We start from the raw sequence: 22,052 nt of genomic DNA, 5'->3' as shown, positions 1-22,052 counted from the left end.
TTGGTATTTACCAAGATTTTCCCGGCGTAGTGAGACGGCGTTCGTGAGAGGATGAAATTGCCGCACACGCATGCGCAGTATGCAAATAAACCTCCCCGAGCATTTGGGCGTACTTGCGGCGTGTTGCGATGTTTTCAGGAAAAGCACTTTCACTTTCAATTCGGCCCGGGAAACTTAAACACATGTCACTACACTTCCCCACATCAACCCACACCCCTCCCCTAATAAACTCCCGCCCAAACTCCTTCTATTTACATTTCTAAATGCTGTACGCCAGCTCTATAGAGGCGTACCATGTGCACTCTCCTGGGCCCACTAGGCATTATAGTAACTATAGAAATACACTGCTCTGCCGTCGTATTTCTTTAGTAAATGACAAAAAGGCTGTTACTCCTGCCTTTGCTCCATGAGGCTTGGTAAATCAGCCCCCATGTGTCATAGGGCCACACTGATCTGTATATGACTCTAGAGCTCCCAGAAAGAGTGCAGCACCCAAGGGTAGTACTGATTCAGGTAATGTAATTAGACTGGGGCTAAAGAGAGAGAATATTATATATATATATATATAGTCCGTCTTATTTGTGTATGTTCAAGTTCATCACCTGTATGCACCAGGGCTAGTGCATTATTAAAATGTGAGCGGAATAGTTGCTTGTGTTTTAAAAAAAATTTGTTTTACAGCATTACACACTATGCCAGTTCCTTTTATGCCCTTAGGTTGTAATCATATAAGAGACCACGCTTGCAGGAGTCCATTATTTGTAGCTTTAACCACTTAAGACCCGGACCTTTATGCAGGTAAAGACCTGGCCAGTTTTTGCGATTCGGCACTGCGTCGCTTTAACTGACAATTGTGCGATCGTGCGATGTGGCTCCCAAACAAAATTGGCGTCCTTTTTTTTCCCACAAATAGAGCTTTCTTTTGGTGGCATTTGATCACCTCTGCGTTTTTTATTTTTTGCGCTATAAACAAAAATAGAGCAACAATTTTGAAAAAATAAATCAATATTTTTTACTTTTTGCTATAACAAAACCCCCCCCCCCCAAAAACCATAAAAAAATTTTTTTTTCTCAGTTTAGGCCGATACGTATTCTTCTACATATTTTCAGTAAAAAAAAAAAAAAACGCAATTAGTATTTAACAATTGGTTTGCGCAAAATTTATAGAGTTTACAAAATAGGGGATAGTTTTATGGCATTTTTATTAATATTTTTTTTTTACTACTAATGGCGGCGATCAGCGTTTTTTTTTGTGACTGCGACATTATGGCGGACACATCGGACAATTTTGACACATTTTTGGGACCATTGTCATTTTCACAGCAAAAAAATGCTATAAAATGCATTGCTTACTGTGAAAATGACAATTGCAGTTTAGGAGTTAACCACTAGCGGGCGCTGTAGGGGTTATGTGTGACCTTATATGTGTTTCTAACTGTAGGGGAGCGGGGCTGGACGTGCGACGTCACTGATCACCTTTCCCTATATCAGGGAACAGGTGACATTGCCACTGTGAAGAACGGGGAAGGTGTACACACACCTCTCCCCGTTCTTCAGCTCCTGTGACCGCGGTCACGGAGCTTCAGACCGAGACGCGCGCGACCCACGGCTGGGCACTTAAAGGGGACGTACAGGTACGCGTCTGTGCCCAGCCATGCCATTCTGCCTACGTAAATGTGCAGGAGGCGGTCCTTAAGTGGTTAAAGACACTGGATTGAGACCCCAAAATATAAAATATTCCATGACTCAACATGCCTCTCAGCAAATAGCATGGGGTGTCTACTTTCCAAAATGGGGTTATTTGGGGGGGGGGGGGTGGGCTGTCAATGCTTCCTCTGTTCAGATCCAGCACCTTCCAAGCTTCTTTAGCCCCTCAGTCCAGACACAACACACCTCGGTGTAGGGCAAAACAAACTGACTTTATTATCACACATGGACACATAGATATCCCTCCTCAAAAACACATCCCTTTTACCCCTGGAAAACAGGGCGGGTCAAACTGTCCAATGACAATGGCCACACAGGTCAGGTGTGTTCAAACTTCTCAATACAGTCTTATCAGCAGGGAGGTTTCCCCCTCCCTTTTTCCTCACAGCAAACACACTTGCACATCCCATAATAGTTTAGGCAGCCACAATAGAATAGTCACACCGCATCACAGAAAATAGTCCAACAGCATGGGACAGCACGCATTATACAGTGAGGAAAATAAGTATTTGAACACCCTGCTATTTTGCAAGTTCTCCCACTTGGAAATCATGGAGGGGTCTGAAATTGTCATCGTAGGTGCATGTCCACTGTAAAAGACATAATCAAAAAAAAAAAAATCCAGAAATCACAATTTATGATTTTTTAACTATTTATTTGTATGATACAGCTGCAAATAAGTATTTGAACACCTGTCTATCAGCTAGAATTCTGACCCTCAAAGACCTGTTAGTCTGCCTTTAAAATGTCCACCTCCACTCCATTTATTATCCTAAATTAGATGCACCTGTTTGAGGTCATTAGCTGCATAAAGACACCTGTCCACCCCATACAATCAGTAAGAATCCAACTACTAACATGGCCAAGACCAAAGAGCTGTCCAAAGACACTAGAGACAAAATTGTACACCTCCACAAGGCTGGAAAGGGCTACGGGGAAATTGCCAAGCAGGTTGGTGAAAAAAGGTCCACTGTTGGAGCAATCATTAGAAAATGGAAGAAGCTAAACATGACTGTCAATCTCCCTCGGACTGGGGCTCCATGCAAAATCTCACCTCGTGGGGTCTCAATGATCCTAAGAAAGGTGAGAAATCAGCCCAGGACTACACGGGAGGAGCTGGTCAATGACCTGAAAAGAGCTGGGACCACCGTTTCCAAGGTTACTGTTGGTAATACACTAAGACGTCATGGTTTGAAATCATGCATGGCACGGAAGGTTCCCCTGCTTAAACCAGCACATGTCAAGGCCCGTCTTAAGTTTGCCAATGACCATTTGGATGATCCAGAGGAGTCATGGGAGAAAGTCATGTGGTCAGATGAGACCAAAATAGAACTTTTTGGTCATAATTCCACTAACCGTGTTTGGAGGAAGAAGAATGATGAGTACCATCCCAAGAACACCATCCCTACTGTGAAGCATGGGGGTGGTAGCATCATGCTTTGGGGGTATTTATCTGCACATGGGACAGGGCGACTGCACTGTATTAAGGAGAGGATGACCGGGGCCATGTATTGCAAGATTTTGGGCAACAACCTCCTTCCCTCAGTTAGAGCTTTGAAGATGGGTCGAGGCTGGGTCTTCCAACATGACAATGACCCGAAGCACACAGCCAGGATAACCAAGGAGTGGCTCTGTAAGAAGCATATCAAGGTTCTGGCGTGGCCTAGCCAGTCTCCAGACCTAAACCCAATAGAGAATCTTTGGAGGGAGCTCAAACTCTGTTTCTCAGCGACAGCCCAGAAACCTGACTGATCTAGAGAAGATCTGTGTGGAGGAGTGGGCCAAAATCCCTCCTCCAGTGTGTGCAAACCTGGTGAAAAACTACAAGAAACATTTGACCTCTGTAATTGCAAACAAAGGCTACTGTACCAAATATTAACATTGATTTTCTCAGGTGTTCAAATACTTATTTGCAGCTGTATCATACAAATAAATAGTTAAAAAAATCATACATTGTGATTTCTGGATTTTTTTTTTTGATTATGTCTCTCACAGTGGACATGCACCTACGATGACAATTTCAGACCCTTCCATGATTTCCAAGTGGGAGAACTTGCAAAATAGCAGGGTGTTCAAATACTTATTTTCATCACTGTATATACAGCACACATTATATACATTTTACAAGGTTCTAGTGTGGCTGTAAATAGAGTCTGACTAGCACAGATCATAGCGGGGTTCTCATTCACCCTGTGCACCTATTAGGGACATAGGGTGATCCAAACATAAGAGGGCCTGGGGAAGCTGGACAAGGAGCCTCTAGAACTCTCCAGGGCAAGCCGAGTCCCACAAATCCCCGACCCAAAGTCACTCCTGTCACAGTAGTGGGGAGTGAAATCAAAAATGTACGCCCATAGAAATCATGAAGGCTGCGATTGGTTTTTGGGGTTCCGTACGCAGCTAGGCTCCCAAAAAGTCCTACACATGTGGTATCCCCGTACTCAGGAGAAGCAGCAGAATATATTTTGGGGTGTAATTCCACATATAACCATGGCATGTGTGAGCAATATATCATTTAACTTTTTGCATATTTTTTTTTTTTTTTTGTCATTTTTCAATCACTTGGGACAAAAAAAATTATTCAATGGGCTCAACATGCCTTTCTGCAATTTCCTTGGGGTGTCTACTTTCCAAAATGGTGTCATTGGGGGGGGGGGGGTTGTACTGCCCTGCCATTTTAGCACCTCAAGAAATGAGATAGGCAGTCATAAACTAAAAGCTGTGTAAATTCCAGAAAATTTACCCTAGTTTGTAGACGCTATAACTTTGGCGCAAACCAATACATACTGTATACGCTTATTGACTTTTTTTTTAACCAAAGACATGTGGCTGAATACATTTTGGCCTACATGTATGACTAAAATTTAGTTCATTGGATTTTTCTTATAACAAAAAGTAGAAAATATAATTTATTTTTCAAAATTTTCCGTTTATATTGCAAAAAATAAAACCGCAGAGCCAAATCAAAGAAAGCTCTAATTGTGGGGAAAAAAGGATGCAAATTTCGTTTGGGTACAACATTGCATGACTGCGCAATTACCAGTTAAAGCAGCACAGTGCCAAATTGTAAAAAGTCCTCTGGTCTTTAGGCTGTTAAATGGTCCGGGGGCTAAGTGGTTAATGTGAACAAGGGCCTAATGATGAGGAAATCAGACACAGAGGGACCACAAAAAACCTTTGGTGCCTGCTTCTAGGCTGGACTTTTACTTTTAAAAATTTAAATGTCTGTCATCCTCACCAAGATTATATCACTCCTGGATGACTGTGTATATCACAGGACACAACATTTATTTATAACCAACCATTAGAAGGCCAGACTTTTTCTGACACTTTTGGTTTACAAGTTTGTGGCTCGGGTCACACTGCAGCGATGCGGGAACCCTGCGAATCCACTGCGGGTTCCCGCATCGCATTTCTCTCAGCGGCATTTCACACTGCACTATGCAAACTGCTGGGAGTGTCAACTAAAAAAAGTTAATGACACCCCTAAATCAGATCGCAGTGCAAACTATCAATTCGAACAGGAATCGGATCACATAGGTGTGAACACCGATGCGATCAGATTCCGGTGCGGACCAAAAAAAAGGGTCCTGTGCGAGTTTGGTCCGAATGCGATGCAAATTCAACCATACAATCTGTATGGCTGAAAGCGCATCGCACAGACATCGCATGCGGTGTGGTGCGAATCCCATCCGATGTCGGACATCGCTGCAGTGTGAACCGAGCCTGAATCAGTATGTTTTCTTAGAAAATTTCTTCTAACACCATGAAACATTATACATTTATTTTTAGCAGAGACCCTAGGGAATAAAATGGCATTCTTATGCAGCGGTTTTGCAAATGCAATTTGTTTTGGAAAAATACACTATGATCATGTGGTTTTTATTTTTGTACTATAAAACAAAAAAGACCGACAATTTTGATAAATAATAAAAAAAAATATTTGTGCAAAACTTACAGGGCCAGATCCACAAAGAAGTTACGTCGGCGTATCTATTGATACGCCGCGTAACTTCTAGGATGCGCCGGCGTATCTTTTTTCTGTATCCAGAAAGCAAGATACGCCGGATTTTTGCTTAGATACGACTGACGTAAGTCTCTTACGCCGTCGTATCTTAGTTGCATATTTACGCTGGCCGCTAGGTGGCACTTCCGTAGATTTATGTGCAGAATATGCAAATAAGGTAGATACGCCGATTCACTAAAGTACGTGCGCCTGGCGTATCTATATGCGTCGTTTGCGTAAGGCGTCGGACCGGCGTAAAGTTACCCCTGCTATAGTGAGGCGTACGCAATGTTAAGTATGGACGTCGGGACAGCGTCAAATTTTCCGTCGTTTGCGTAAAACGTTCGCGAATAGGGCTTTGCGTAAGTTACGTTCACGTCATCTAGGCATTGAGCGGGCGTAATTTAATTTGAAAATTCGACGTGATACTGAGCATGCGTTCGAAAAAAGCGTCATTTACGTGGGGTCATGCATGGTTTACATAAAACACGCCCCCTGTTCATCATTTGATTTAGGCGCGCTTACGCCGGCACATTCACGCTACGCCGCCGTAACTTTAGACGCAAGTGCTTTGTGAATACAGCACTTGCCTCTCAAAGTTACGGAGGCGTAGCGTAACTACAATACGCCCGCTCATATTTAAGCCTATCTATGTGAATCTGGGCCAAAGCATCTACAAACTATGGTATTTTTTTTAATTGTTTTTACTAGTAATGGTGGCGATCAGTGATTTTTAGCGGGACTGCGACAATGAGGCGGACAAATCTGACACCAAGTGACACTTTGTTGGGCACCAATGACACCAATACAGTGATGAGTGCTAAAAAATGCACTGTCACTGAATAAATGACACTGGCAGGAAAGGGGGTTAACATCAGGGGCAAGCAAAGGGTTAAATATGTTCCCCATGTGTGCATTTTAACTGTAGGGGGTGTGCTTTGACTCAGGGAAAACAGATCCATGTTTTCAGGTGATCTCCATTTTCCTCTCAGGCAGACCACCGTTCTGACATTCCTCTGAATTACGGGTGGCCGGCGCGTTGACCCCATGCATGAAATCTTGTACATGTACGTGATTTCACACAGCCGAGCCGCCCTGCCACAGTATATGCGGTGGGCAGTCCAGAAGTAGATAAAATAGAAATATGTTTTTTTTTCCCTCATATTTATACTTACCTAGGTGGATGCAGCATCTGTCCCCTGGCGTCTCTGCGCTGAGAACCGAGCAATCTAACACCGCCGATGGCTCGGTTCTCACAGCTCCCCAAGCAGAGAAGCTGACTGTCAGTGGCTCTTCGCTCTGCCCCACCACACTCACTGGAGCGCTGAGCTGTGGAGGGACAGGGAGCGCCTGTCTCAGTATCTCAAAGGGGAGCTGAGAGGGCCATCAGTCCAGGCACCTGGCAGATCCAGACATCCATTGTAAATAAATCTCATTATGTACTGCTGTATATTTGGAAATACACACACACAAATGTATATATATTGTGATAGGAAGTCAGGTAAATCTGGGGGTGTTGTCACAGATGGGAGATACATTTCTGCCATGTTTAGAAAATTCACCAATTACTATCAGGTGTCGGCTGCAGAGGTAGCCAGAAAGGTTCAAGGACGTTGGATAGCTTCAGCTGTTCAGAATGGAAAAATTAAGGCCTCTATAAGTTGTCCAGAGGATTACTACTGAATGCTGCATCCTGAGGCTTGTTGAGTTAAGGAGAGCAGTGAGCTGAGGAAGACTTCTGAAGGTGAAGTGGTTGTTGATATTTTTCCGTGTGATAAGAAAATCAAAAAGACTATTGTTTTCTGCTGGAAGACCAGCAGTAGGCTGTGCCAGACTCCATAGGTAGGTTCCTGTGTTGTGAAGGTAGACGGCCCAAGTGGCCAGGGTTTATTTTTAGGTTTTGTTTATGCTGTTTGGATGCTTGCACTTGTTTCCAGCAATATGGAAGAATAAACCATAACCCTTGTTTTTTCAACAACCCACGGCTGCCTCTCTGTATAATTCATTGTGTAGTGAACCCACTCAGGAGGTCACCCCCCCCCGCTACCGAGCTAACCCCTTATATATATATATATATATATATATATCACACACACACTGTTACTGTTATTTATATATATATATTTTTTTTTTTCATTATATATTTATTATGGTTATATATTTTATTAAATATTACCTAGTATAAAATTTGTTACAGTTATTATATTATTCATTATAATATATTGATATAGCTGTATTTGTTGTTATTCTAGATTTGTTACCAATATATTTTTATTTTCCATTATTAAAAATATTTGTTATATTATACAGTATATGTGTTATTCATAAAATATGTATTATTAGGTACCATTATATATTATAATTATGTATTAATTGTAACAGTTATATATTTATTATAATATATTTATTATGATATATTATTATGTATTTGGTATTATTATTCATTACTATATATTTATCATTATCTACTTATTGGGGAATTGCTATGTTATACTTTGACATGCCTTATTAGTACAGTATATATAACCTACAGTTACCATATAATAATAAACTCTCTAAATTGTCCTTATTAAATCTTTTTCCATTTTTTAGGCAAAATAAACTGGGGTCTTTTGCTTCCTGAGATCATGTGTTCTAGCATTTAAACAAAAACACAGATGGTTAGGCTGCACACTGTATTTCCCAGAATTCCATGCAGCTTTGGTGTCAGTTGGAACTGTGATGTCATTAGTGGGGAGGGGGCGGTGCTTATTCACCCATAAAAGGATTTGTTGACAACAAGCAAGCCAGAAATCACCAGACTCTTGTAGAGTGAAAACGTGAAAACCGTTCTCTCTCTGTATCGGACTGTTTTTTCATTGTAATAAAAATAAAAGCAACATTCCTTTCATAACATTTCAGAGAATTTAATACATTTATATAGCAGTTAACAGAAAGATGTCTGTCTACAACACAGACCTCAGAAGAGCTCCCCTAAATTTGTATTCTAAATGTATTTTATTTTTCATACCCAAATATAACATACAAATAGAATCACATTCAAAAATACATACAAATTACATTGACATAAAAGAAAAACAACAAATAACAATGACAACATTATGGTTCTATCCTGCAACCTCCTAGATTTCCGCTCTCTTCTACCTAGGCCCTCTCTTCTCCCATGGGCTTGGGAAGGAGAGAAAAAAATAAATAAATCACATGATCACAATGTGTACACAACTGTTATCAATGTGTTTCATTCATAACAGCTGTGCTTTCTGTAGAGATGCTGTGATTGGTGCACAGCTTTCACAAAAACAACAATCTGAATAATGTGATTAGCTGTAGCCAATCACAGCATGTCAACAGAAAAGCTGACAAACCATTCATGACAGTTCAAACGATTATTGTTACCGAGTTCATCACCATGACAGCAATCAGCAGAGCTCGACAAATCCCAGGCGCCAGGGCGCCGTTGCGACAAAAAATTGTGCCCTGGCTCCTAGGCTTTTATCAGTGACAGGGTGCCTCTGCTATAGGGTAGGTTGCGGGGTCTTGGCCGGGAAAGTTGAGGCGACCCGGGCCTCGTAGAGCACTGTCTGGTAACGCAATTAGCGGAGGTAGTGGGGATGGCGCAGCAGCCGCTAACACCGCAGGATGAGCGAGCAGCCAACAGAGTGAAATCCAGCTGGGGATCCCCAGTGGCCTGTCATCACCACTGCTGCTGCCCTCCCCTAGGTTATTGCGGAAGGCAGAGGCCCAGTTTGGGAACATGGGGGATCTTGAGTCTGTGGTCTCCCAGCACCAGTGCGCCCTGATCTTCTAGCTGGAGGAGAGGCTGAGCCGGGGGCAGTTCATAGAAATGCTGGAGAGCCGATAGGAGGTAATCACATGCCTGCCAGCTTGTCCAGCCCGGCCACACACTGCACACAGCAAATTGTGTTTTTTTTTATCAGCTTGATGCAGATTTTTTCCCTGCTTTATCACACATTCTATATTTTCTTTTTATTACATAGTTAATTTCTAAATTTTCTCTAAATGTACAGTATATGTATATATCACCTATGCAATGTATCAAATATTACTTAATTCATGTACAAAAAAACACAACACAATATTGCTTAGTTCACAACAAAAAACAATATATCATTCTCTAATAGAGTGCCTTGTGCTAATATAAACCAAAGTGCATATATAAAGAAAACGTCCAATTATAATGTCCAACTATTTCATGCCAAAAACACACCTTTTTTCGCACTAACAATTTTTGATGTTAACAGGGTAGCAGCTGTTCCCTTATCCTTTTTTTTTATATTTTTATTTAAATGTTTGGATTTTTTTCACGGGGCTGTTGATACCCAGTGTAGTCCAGTAGTGCAGGTTTTCCTCTCTTTTAACACAATGTTAGCCCCATGTATGACAGCATGGCATACAGCCCTGTACATAAATTCTCCGATACCGATTCTGGGCCGGCTTCAGAGAGAAGGCGTCCCCCCAAACGTGCCACCACCCGCCAATTGCCGCCACCGGCGCCTTCTCCACAAGGACTATATATGACCCAGATGTTAAATCTGACTGTTCCTCCGAGTGGGCTCGTCACGGAGTCATACCAAAGAAAAAACTGGCTCCTAACTTTTTTAGCTGGCGCCTAGTTTCCGAGTAAATTTGTCAAGCCCTGGCAATCAGTGTAAAAAAATATCCCTGATTCTCCCCCCCCCCCAGGGTAGTACATTGGTATTTTGGGGATTTGTACTGTCCTGATATTTTATGGGCCTCAAGAAATGAGGTCTAGTAATGATGTTTTAGGTAGAGCCAGGGCTGGACTGGGACAAAAATTTGGCCCTGGACTTCATCCAGACCGGCCCACTTTAATTCAATAAAATAAAAATCACGCCCACCAAAAGGCCCCTACATCCATTATTGTATATCATGAGAGGGTGAGAGAGAGAGAGAGAGAGAGAAAGAGAGGGGGGGGGGGGTGAGTGTAAGAAAAAGAGAGTGAGTGTAAAATAGAGGGGGTGAGTGTAGGACCCCTTTTTACACTGAGGCATTTTTAGGCGCTTTTGGGCTAAAAATAGCGCCTGTAAAGCGACTGAAAAACGCTTCCGCTGCAGTCCCAGTGTGAAAGCCTGAGTGCCTGAGCCTGAATGCTTTCACACTGGGGCGCTGCCAGGTCGTTACAAAAAGTCTTCCAAGCAGCATCTATGTTTTTTAAAAAAACGGCCCACTGAGCCATCGGCCCACCGGGAAACTCCCTGTAGTCCCTATGGCCAGTCCATCCCTGCCGATGACCCAGGTTCCCTCATCATTGAACGCCAAGTTCTGGAGATGGCGGGGGGCAGCCCTTTCTGTACCCGCGCCTATGCAGCGTTTCAAACGGAGGAAAGTCTATTTCTAGAAAAGTTCAAAGCCAAAAATATCAAATGAATGGTAAACTGTATATAAAGTGTAATATACAATAGCGCAAACATTGCTTCATGACATCTGCATGTCTGCATTTTAAAGCAGAACTCCGCACAGGCAGTGTAATATGCGCGGTGGGACACATGTATGTCTCGCCTGTCAAAAGTTTTCTCAATTTATTCAGCCAGTCTTGTGATCAAGCAGCCCTGCCAGACAATGTTTCCGGGTCAGCGACCTGACTTTTTTTTACTGCTGTAGTGAAATAATTGAGCTTGGTCACCGCCCCGCCCCCAGCCTTCTGGTAAAACAGTGTTTCACAACACTGATAACTATCACAGCGCATTGGGCAGCGCTATACAATGTAATGTAGTCTGACTGGTCACACTGATACCTGTTCCTCTCCCAATATAAAACCTGCCACGAGGAATAGGAAGTTAACGGAAAAACATCTTTTGCTATTTTTACTGATAGTATTTAAGAAATAGGTGTAGTGAATACAGCATTGGAGTCCATTGATGTTTAAGACTTACCAGGAGTTCCATATATTAGATTAGTCATATGTAAGGGAAGACACCAGGGACACCATACCAAAAGAAAGTACAGTACTTCTGAGTATAGTATAGGTGTCTTTTCCACATGGAACCTTCCAGTATTTGCAGCGACTACCTAAAAAGGGGACCCTACAGCAAATAGTGGAGTGGTGTCACTTATATCTGTACATGGAGTGAAGAAAACCTAGATAGAGCCATATAGAGATAGATGTCATGCAGCGTGTTTTGGTAGAAAATTTAAATGTTTGATTCAGAGCTTCTAACTGAAATTCATTCAATGACCTGTCTGTATTTTCTTCTTCAGGGCCACCTATTCTTCGTTATGGATTATTTATGCGGCGGAGATCTATTTAAAGTGATATATAGACATCCAGCACTTGACATCAGAAGCATCAGGATCCTGGCAGCAGAAATGATTTGTGGGCTACAGTATCTGCACTCCAGAGGAGTAGTGCACAGGTAATGATCTTAACAGTTCAATCATTTTACAACCCCCCCCCCCCCCCTACTGCCTTAACACTTAATATTGTAAGCTGGTCATACATTGTTAGTTTTTTTGCATTCAGCAAAAATAGTGAGGTGGATGTAGGAATCCCCCTTTGCAAGCACATTGTATTGTTACAGTGGCACCAGCTGCTATTGGAATATATTGACCAGTGGCTGCTAATTGAGAAATATTTTCCAGTATTCAAATTCTGTTGAGTAAGGACTGTAACACGCATTAAAATGTGTGAATTTACTGAACCGGATGATTTTTTTTCAGTTTATGGCGAGCGTTATTAAAGTGGATAAAGAGGAGGAACTCTACAAAGACTTTAAGGTGCAGGACTTCAGGGCATTAAAAATTCTTATTCAGCTATTAGACGAAAATGAGAGATCTGATGATTTAATCGACCTCACAACTGAGGACGATGATCTAGAAATGGAACAGGTACCTGAACCCTGTAAATTTAAACCAAAGTCCCAAAAATTTCCAAACTTGCAGACCTCTCCGGCGGTCTGGGCTTTCCTGAAACAAACTAAAAAACAAAATTGAGAACTTGGTTGTTCCCAAGGTCATGCATAATAATTTGTCCAGAGTACAACAACAGGCATTTACCCAACTTACGACGAACAATGAATTAATCATTAAGCCTTCTGATAAAGGTGGGAACGTGGTAGTGATGGAGAGAGCACAATACGTCAAAATGTGCAACAAAATACTAAGTAACACTGACTGGTATAGAATGATATCCGAAGACGAAATTCCTATAGCTAGATCTAATGACTTATCTATTATTACTCAGGCATTACAGCAGAACCTTATTGATAGGGATCTGAGGGAATACCTTGAAATCAAATGGCCGATAATTCCAACATTTTATGCATTACCAAAATTACCCAAAAACATCAAAGATCCTCCCGGTCGTCCGATAATTTCTGGCATCGGAAGTCACACTGAAACAGCCAGCAAATACGTAGACACACAAATAAAACCGCATGCGACGGGGTTACCCTCATATTTAAAAGACACCTTAGAATTACTGAAAGTTATTGAAGGGATGGTTGTACCACCTGGTGCCATACTGGCAGCAATAGACATCGAAGCATTATACACTAGTATCCCCCATGAGAAAGGGATTGGGGTTGTTTCCTCCTTCCTGCGAGAGCAGGATCATAACAACTGGAAACTCTGTAAATTTGTGACCATCCTCCTTGAACATTTTCTGACCAATCATATGTTCATTTTCAACGGCTCCACTTACCTCCAGGTACAGGGGGTTGCGATGGGGACATCTTGTGCCCCATCGTATGCCAGTCATCTGGACCGGTAGTGCTGTGCTACTATCCGAGTTCATGCGATACCTATCCATTAATGAGTTTAACCTGAAATTTACCATTCAATCTGACACTAGAAGCATCCCCTTCCTTGATCTTAGACTTTTTTTGAATGAGGACGGTACATTATATAGCAACCTGTACAGAAAAGAGACAGCAGGTAACACCACCCTGCATTATTCAAGTTTGCACCCACGATCACTAGTACAAAGCATACCATATAGCCAATATCTTAGACTTCGCCGTAACTGCACCAGAGGAGGAGGACTTTGAGCAAGAGGCCTATGCCCTATTCCTACGGTTACTCAAAAGAGGCTATAGCAAAATGTGCTCAAAAAGGCGTACGCCAAATCAAAATTAAATACAAGAGAGGTGCTATTGTTCAAACAGAAGGAAAAGGAACTGAATTGTACTACTAAGCTTGTAACGACGTTTAGTACCCATCAAAATGTTTTCCGCCACCTGATCAATAACAACTGGCACTTTCTCTCAGAGGATCCCATAATTTCTAAATATGTATCAGGAAAACCGGAAATTGTGTATAGAAAATCTAGGTCCATCAGAGATGGTTTAATACATAGTCACCTTTCCCCTGATGTACTAGCTATGGAAAAATCTGAGGTACTTGGTACCTATAAATGTGGGTCTTGCGATTTTTGCCCATGGATTCAGGAAGGTGATGGCTGCCTATTACCTAGAGGTGGATTTTTGAAATCCAAGACATTTGCAGACTGCACCACAATTGGCATTGTCTATCTAGCCAAGTGCCGTTGTGGTGCATTCTACATAGGCAAGACAAAACTACCGTTTGCAAAGAGAATAAAGGATCATTTGTACTATTTGGACACAGGACTGCTTTACACCCCAATATGCAAACATGTGAGGTTAAACCACAGTTATGACCCGTCCTACATTTCATTTTTTTGCCTTAGAAGTCATCCCTCTCCCAGAGAGGTGGAGACTTTGACAAAAAAATATTGCAACGTGAGGCACGCTGGATCTTTGACCAAAGGGCAACCTACCCACCAGGTCTTAACCCCTCACTGTCATTTAAACCGTTTCTGTAGGAGAGAAAGTATAACACCCATCTACTGGATTTTTATACTTATTAGGTTATATCGTTATGTACTGATACTATAATTGATATTATTACTGCCTGGGTAGATACCCACCTATAGTTAATTGAATTACCAATGTATGTTGACTGGCACAGATTGTTATGCTACCATGTACTGCAATCAGTTCATGAAAGAAATGATTGTTTGCTGAATCATATCATTCTGTGTTAAGGCAGTGCTAGGAAAAGGGAGCTTTGTGAAAGCTAGAATAATGTAAGAATTGTATGAGCTGCAGAGCTGACATTCTTTTTCTTCACAGGGACCTGAAGCCTGATAACGTTCTTCTCGATTCCCGTGGTCATATAAGATTGACCGACTTTGGTCTGGCATTAACAAATATGTTTGGGACAAGGACAGAGACAGAGGCAGCAGGAACATATGTCTACAGGGCCCCGGAGGTAAGTAAAACCATTCATCTACTTGTCCAATGTGATCATGATTATGGCATTTATTCACCATATTATGCCCGGATTAAAGAGAACACATACATACACACACACATATATATACGGCAGGTTACTTCTCCTTTGGAATCCTACTCTTTGAGACGGCCTTTCAATTTCACCCATTTTATGATTATGACGACCAAGACAAGGCAATGGATTCAATACGTGTTGATGATCTGGAATATCCAGAAGATGCTGATCCTGACCTCCTGGACTTACTACGCAAAGTACGTATGTAGTGATTCCATAAGAAAAGTAGCCAATCAGCCAGAATGCTTTAGAAATGTGGTTTGTATTTTGCTTCAGAACTCTGAAACAAGTGAAGCCACATTCCACCTAATGATAAAGTATGCTAGAAGGTGGAGAAAACCTGTCACATGACCTTGAAACAAGTCATGTGACATCACTCTCCTCCTATAAGGAAATATTCTTTGCAGCATTATGCAGAGAACACATCATCCTCTCTTCCTATCATTGTGAAGCAGAATTCACCAAGCGTTGGATTGTTCACCCACTAATAGGGAACGTGAGCTGGGTTTAGACCGTCGTGAAACAGGTTAGTTTTACCCTACTGTTGATGTGTTGTCGCAATAGTAATTGCACTCTACATTTACTAGGATGTAAATTGTCAGCGCCGTGTGGAGACCGCAGGGCTTTATAAATAGACATTTTAGAATTTTTATGCCTTTACTGTCTTCTTATGTTTTTTGCTTTTCTTTTCCCCCCCCCCAACAGTTATTGTGCAAAAACTGCCACATGCGCAAATAGATCATTATCAACATAAGAGAGCACCCATTTTTCCAAGGCGTGGACTGGGAGGAGGTGGAGAAGAATTCTGATGACCCCAAAATGTTCGGAGTGCGAAAGGTAAGTAGAAATGTCAGCATTATGTGTGGTGTGCTTTGCCTGTCTCCAGACATTTGGCTATGACCAATCATGACACTTTGGGGGGGGGGGGGGGTGTTTTGCTTAAAGAGAAGCCATTAAGGTCAGATTAATGAAAGAATCTGAATATTCTGAATTGTGCAGCATTTTTATTTTCTACTTTAGCTTTACTTTACATCTGACACATCAGTTTTATGCCTGGGAGAGGAATTACATTTGTTAGCTATAGGGCTCTGTTATTTGAGGCTATTGTACACTCAGGAGCTGGGAGACAGTGTATGTGAAGCTGAGCCCCCCCCCCCCCCCCCCCAGGGTAGTACATTGGTATTTTGGGGATTTGTACTGTCCTGATATTTTATGGGCCTCAAGAAATTAGGTCTAGTAATGATGTTATAGGTAGAGGCCAGGGCTGGACTGGGACAAAAATTTGTCCCTGGACTTCATCCAGACCGGCCCACTTTAATTCAATAAAATAAAAATCACGCCCACCAAAAGGCCCCTACATCCATTATTGTATATCATGAGAGGGTGAGAGAGAGAGAGAGAGAGAGAAAGAGGGGGGGGGGGGGGGGGGGGTGAGTGTAAGAAAAAGAGAGTGAGTGTAAAATAGAGGGGGTGAGTGTAGGACCCCTTTTTACACTGAGGCATTTTTAGGCGCTTTTGGGCTAAAAATAGCGCCTGTAAAGCGACTGAAAAACGCTACCGCTGCAGTCCCAGTGTGAAAGCCTGAGTGCTTTCACACTGGGGCGCTGCCAGGTCGTTACAAAAAGTCTTCCAAGCAGCATCTATGTTTTTAAAAAAAAAAACGGCCCACTGAGCCATTGGCCCACCGGGAAACTCCCTGTAGTCCCTATGGCCAGTCCATCCCTGGGTAGAGCACATAGAAAATTTGATGTACTAACCATCCCTCTCTTACAGATGGTAGCAGCAACCCACCGAGAGAGTGATACACTGGTAGCCATAAAGATGATAAGCAAGAGCTCAATGATAGCCGATGACCCAGGTTCCCTCATCATTGAACGCCAAGTTCTGGAGATGGCGGGGGGCAGCCCTTTCTGTACCCGCGCCTATGCAGCGTTTCAAACGGAGGAAAGTCTATTTCTAGAAAAGTTCAAAGCCAAAAATATCAAATGAATGGTAAACTGTATATAAAGTGTAATATACAATAGCGCAAACATTGCTTCTTGACATCTGCATGTCTGCATTTTAAAGCAGAACTCCGCACAGGCAGTGTAATATGCGGGTGGGACACATGTATGTCTCGCCTGTCAAAAGTTTTCTCAATTTATTCAGCCAGTCTTGTGATCAAGCAGCCCTGCCAGACAATGTTTCCGGGTCAGCGACCTGACTTTTTTTTACTGCCGTAGTGAAATAATTGAGCTTGGTCACCGCCCCGCCCCCAGCCTTCTGGTAAAACAGTGTTTCACAACACTGATAACTATCACAGCGCATTGGGCAGCGCTATACAATGTAATGTAGTCTGACTGGTCACACTGATACCTGTTCCTCTCCCAATATAAAACCTGCCACGAGGAATAGGAAGTTAACGGAAAAACATCTTTTGCTATTTTTACTGATAGTATTTAAGAAATAGGTGTAGTGAATACAGCATTGGAGTCCATTGATGTTTAAGACTTACCAGGAGTTCCATATATTAGATTAGTCATATGTAAGGGAAGACACCAGGGACACCATACCAAAAGAAAGTACAGTACTTCTGAGTATAGTATAGGTGTCTTTTCCACATGGAACCTTCCAGTATTTGCAGCGACTACCTAAAAAGGGGACCCTACAGCAAATAGTGGAGTGGTGTCACTTATATCTGTACATGGAGTGAAGAAAACCTAGATAGAGCCATATAGAGATAGATGTCATGCAGCGTGTTTTGGTAGAAAATTTAAATGTTTGATTCAGAGCTTCTAACTGAAATTCATTCAATGACCTGTCTGTATTTTCTTCTTCAGGGCCACCTATTCTTCGTTATGGATTACTTATGCGGCGGAGATCTATTTAAAGTGATATATAGACATCCAGCCCTTGACATCAGCAGCATCAGGATCCTGGCAGCAGAAATGATTTGTGGGCTACAGTATCTGCACTCCAGAGGAGTAGTGCACAGGTAATGATCTTAACAGTTCAATCATTTTACACCCCCCCCCCCCCCCCTACTGCCTTAACACTTAATATTGTAAGCTGGTCATACATTGTTAGTTTTTTTGCATTCAGCAAAAATAGTGAGGTGGATGTAGGAATCCCCCTTTGCAAGCACATTGTATTGTTACAGTGGCACCAGCTGCTATTGGAATATATTGACCAGTGGCTGCTAATTGAGAAATATTTTCCAGTATTTCCCTTTGACAGAAGTTGATGAAGTGATCAAATTCTGTTGAGTAAGGACTGTAACACACATTAAAATGTGTGAATTTACTGAACCGGATGATTTTTTTTCAGTTTATGGCGAGCGTTATTAAAGTGGATAAAGAGGAGGAACTCTACAAAGACTTTAAGGTGCAGGACTTCAGGGCATTAAAAATTCTTATTCAGCTATTAGACGAAAATGAGGGATCTGATGATTTAATCGACCTCACAACTGAGGACGATGATCTAGAAATGGAACAGGTACCTGAACCCTGTAAATTTAAACCAAAGTCCCAAAAATTTCCAAACTTGCAGACCTCTCCGGCAGTCTGGGCTTTCCTGAAACAAACTAAAAAACAAAATTGAGAACTTGGTTGTTCCCAAGGTCATGCATAATAATTTGTCCAGAGTACAACAACAGGCATTTACCCAACTTACGACGAACAATGAATTAATCATTAAGCCTTCTGATAAAGGTGGGAACGTGGTAGTGATGGAGAGAGCACAATACGTCAAAATGTGCAACAAAATACTAAGTAACACTGACTGGTATAGAATGATATCCGAAGACGAAATTCCTATAGCTAGATCTAATTACTTATCTATTATTACTCAGGCATTACAGCAGAACCTTATTGATAGGGATCTGAGGGAATACCTTGAAATCAAATGGCCGATAATTCCAACATTTTATGCATTACCAAAAGTACCCAAAAACATCAAAGATCCTCCCGGTCGTCCGATAATTTCTGGCATCGGAAGTCACACTGAAACAGCCAGCAAATACGTAGACACACAAATAAAACCGCATGCGACGGGGTTACCCTCATATTTAAAAAAGACACCTTAGAATTACTGAAAGTTATTGAAGGGATGGTTGTACCACCTGGTGCCATATTGGCAGCAATAGACATCGAAGCATTATACACTAGTATCCCCCATGAGAAAGGGATTGGGGTTGTTTCCTCCTTCCTGCGAGAACAGGATCATAACAACTGGAAACTCTGTAAATTTGTGACCATCCTCCTTGAACATTTTCTGACTAATCATATGTTCATTTTCAACGGTTCCACTTACCTCCAGGTACAGGGGGTTGCGATGGGGACATCTCGTGCCCCATCGTATGCCAGTCATCTGGACCGGTAGTGCTGTGCTACTATCTGAGTTCATGCGATACCTATCCATTAATGAGTTTAACCTGAAATTTACCATTCAATCTGACACTAGAAACATCCCCTTCCTTGATCTTAGACTTTTTTTGAATGAGGACGGTACATTATATAGCAACCTGTACAGAAAAGAGACAGCAGGTAACACCACCCTGCATTATTCAAGTTCGCACCCACGATCACTAGTACAAAGCATACCATATAGCCAATATCTTAGACTTCGCCGTAACTGCACCAGAGAGGAGGACTTTGAGCAAGAGGCCTATGCCCTATTCCTACGGTTACTCAAAAGAGGCTATAGCAAAATGTGCTCAAAAAGGCGTACGCCAAATCAAAATTAAATACGAGAGAGGTGCTATTGTTCAAACAGAAGGAAAAGGAACTGAATTGTACTACTAAGCTTGTAACGACGTTTAGTACCCATCAAAATGTTTTCCGCCACCTGATCAATAACAACTGGCACTTTCTCTCAGAGGATCCCATCATTTCTAAATATGTATCAGGAAAACCGGAAATTGTGTATAGAAAATCTAGGTCCATCAAAGATGGTTTAATACATAGTCACCTTTCCCCTGATGTACTAGCTATGGAAAAATCTGAGGTACTTGGCACCTATAAATGTGGGTCTTGCGATTTTTGCCCATGGATTCAGGAAGGTGATGGCTGCCTATTACCTAGAGGTGGATTTTTGAAATCCAAGACATTTGCAGACTGCACCACAATTGGCATTGTCTATCTAGCCAAGTGCCGTTGTGGTGCATTCTACATAGGCAAGACAAAACTACCGTTTGCAAAGAGAATAAAGGATCATTTGTACTATTTGGACACAGGACTGCTTTACACCCCAATATGCAAACATGTGAGGTTAAACCACAGTTATGACCCGTCCTACATTTCATTTTTTTGCCTTAGAAGTCATCCCTCTCCCAGAGAGGTGGAGACTTTGACAAAAAAATATTGCAACGTGAGGCACGCTGGATCTTTGACCAAAGGGCAACCTACCCACCAGGTCTTAACCCCTCACTGTCATTTAAACCATTTCTGTAGGAGAGAAAGTATAACACCCATCTACTGGATTTTTATACTTATTAGGTTATATCGTTATGTACTGATACTATAATTGATATTATTACTGCCTGGGTAGATACCCACCTATAGTTAATTGAATTACCAATGTATGTTGACTGGCACGGATTGTTATGCTACCATGTACTGCAATCAGTTCATGAAAGAAATGATTGTTTGCTGAAACATATCATTCTGTGTTAAGGCAGTGCTAGGAAAAGGGAGCTTTGTGAAAGCTATAATAATGTAAGAATTGTATGAGCTGCAGAGCTGACATTCTTTTTCTTCACAGGGACCTGAAGCCTGATAACGTTCTTCTCGATTCCAGTGGTCATATAAGATTGGCCGACTTTGGTCTGGCATTAACAAATATGTTTGGGACAAGGACAGAGACAGAAGGAACATATGTCTACAGGGCCCCGGAGGTAAGTAAAACCATTCATCTACTTGTCCAATGTGATCATGATTATGGCATTTATTCACCATATTATGCCCGGATTAAAGAGAACACATACATACACACACACATATATATATACGACAGGTTACTTCTCCTTTGGAATCCTACTCTTTGAGACGGCCTTTCAATTTCACCCATTTTATGATTATGACGACCAAGACAAGGCAATGGATTCAATACGTGTTGATGATCTGGAATATCCAGAAGATGCTGATCCTGACCTCCTGGACTTACTACGCAAAGTACGTATGTAGTGATTCCATAAGAAAAGTAGCCAATCAGCCAGAATGCTTTAGAAATGTGGTTTGTATTTTGCTTCAGAACTCTGAAACAAGTGAAGCCACATTCCACCTAATGATAAAGTATGCTAGAAGGTGGAGAAAACCTGTCACATGACCTTGAAACAAGTCATGTGACATCACTCTCCTCCTATAAGGAAATATTCTTTGCAGCATTATGCAGAGAACACATCATCCTCTCTTCCTATCATTGTGAAGCAGAATTCACCAAGTGTTGGATTGTTCACCCACTAATAGGGAACGTGAGCTGGGTTTAGACCGTCGTGAAACAGGTTAGTTTTACCCTACTGTTGATGTGTTGTCGCAATAGTAATTGCACTCTACATTTACTAGGATGTAAATTGTCAGCGCCGTGTGGAGACCGCAGGGCTTTATAAATAGACATTTTAGAATTGTTATGCCTTTACTGTCTTCTTATGTTTTTTGCTTTTCTTTTTCCCCCCCAACAGTTATTGTGCAAAAACTGCCACATGCGCAAATGGATCATTATCAACATAAGAGAGCACCCATTTTTCCAAGGCGTGGACTGGGAGGAGGTGGAGAAGAATTCTGATGACCCCAAAATGTTCGGAGTGCGAAAGGTAAGTAGAAATGTTAGCATTATGTGTGGTGTGCTTTGCCTGTTTCCAGACATTTGGCTGTGACCAATCATGACACTTTGGGGGGGGGGTGTTTTGCTTAAAGAGAAGCCATTAAGGTCAGATTAATGAAAGAATCTGAATATTCTGAATTGTGCAGCATTTTTATTTTCTACTTTAGCTTTACTTTACATCTGACACATCAGT

The 22,052-nt window shown here is 41.8% G+C and overlaps 1 protein-coding gene across 16 annotated transcripts in view; it reads left to right on the top strand.

Moving 5' to 3' along the window:
• LOC120931214 (probable serine/threonine protein kinase IREH1) overlaps window positions 1-22,052 on the top strand; it is a 90,884-nt gene that overhangs the window by 43,588 nt on the left and 25,244 nt on the right. For 5 of the 16 annotated variants that reach the window (XR_005747843.1, XM_040342441.1, XM_040342443.1 and 2 more), the window contains exons 1-7: window positions 14,898-14,983; window positions 15,101-15,258; window positions 15,767-15,898; window positions 16,835-17,005; window positions 17,881-18,035; window positions 20,801-20,933; window positions 21,717-21,848. Coding sequence is in view for 15 of the 16 variants with exons in the window: in XM_040342441.1 (XP_040198375.1) it covers window positions 15,881-15,898; window positions 16,835-17,005; window positions 17,881-18,035; window positions 20,801-20,933; window positions 21,717-21,848 (609 nt within the window). In the remaining variant the exon portion in view is untranslated. The other 11 variants (XM_040342436.1, XM_040342432.1, XM_040342435.1 and 8 more) reach the window with 11 other exon arrangements.

This window comes from Rana temporaria, chromosome 3 (genome assembly GCF_905171775.1).
Source record: "Rana temporaria chromosome 3, aRanTem1.1, whole genome shotgun sequence".
Lineage (NCBI taxonomy): Eukaryota > Metazoa > Chordata > Amphibia > Anura > Ranidae > Rana > Rana temporaria.
The sequence above is the reverse complement of the archived record's forward strand: the minus strand, read 5'-3'. Positions and strand labels throughout refer to the sequence as shown.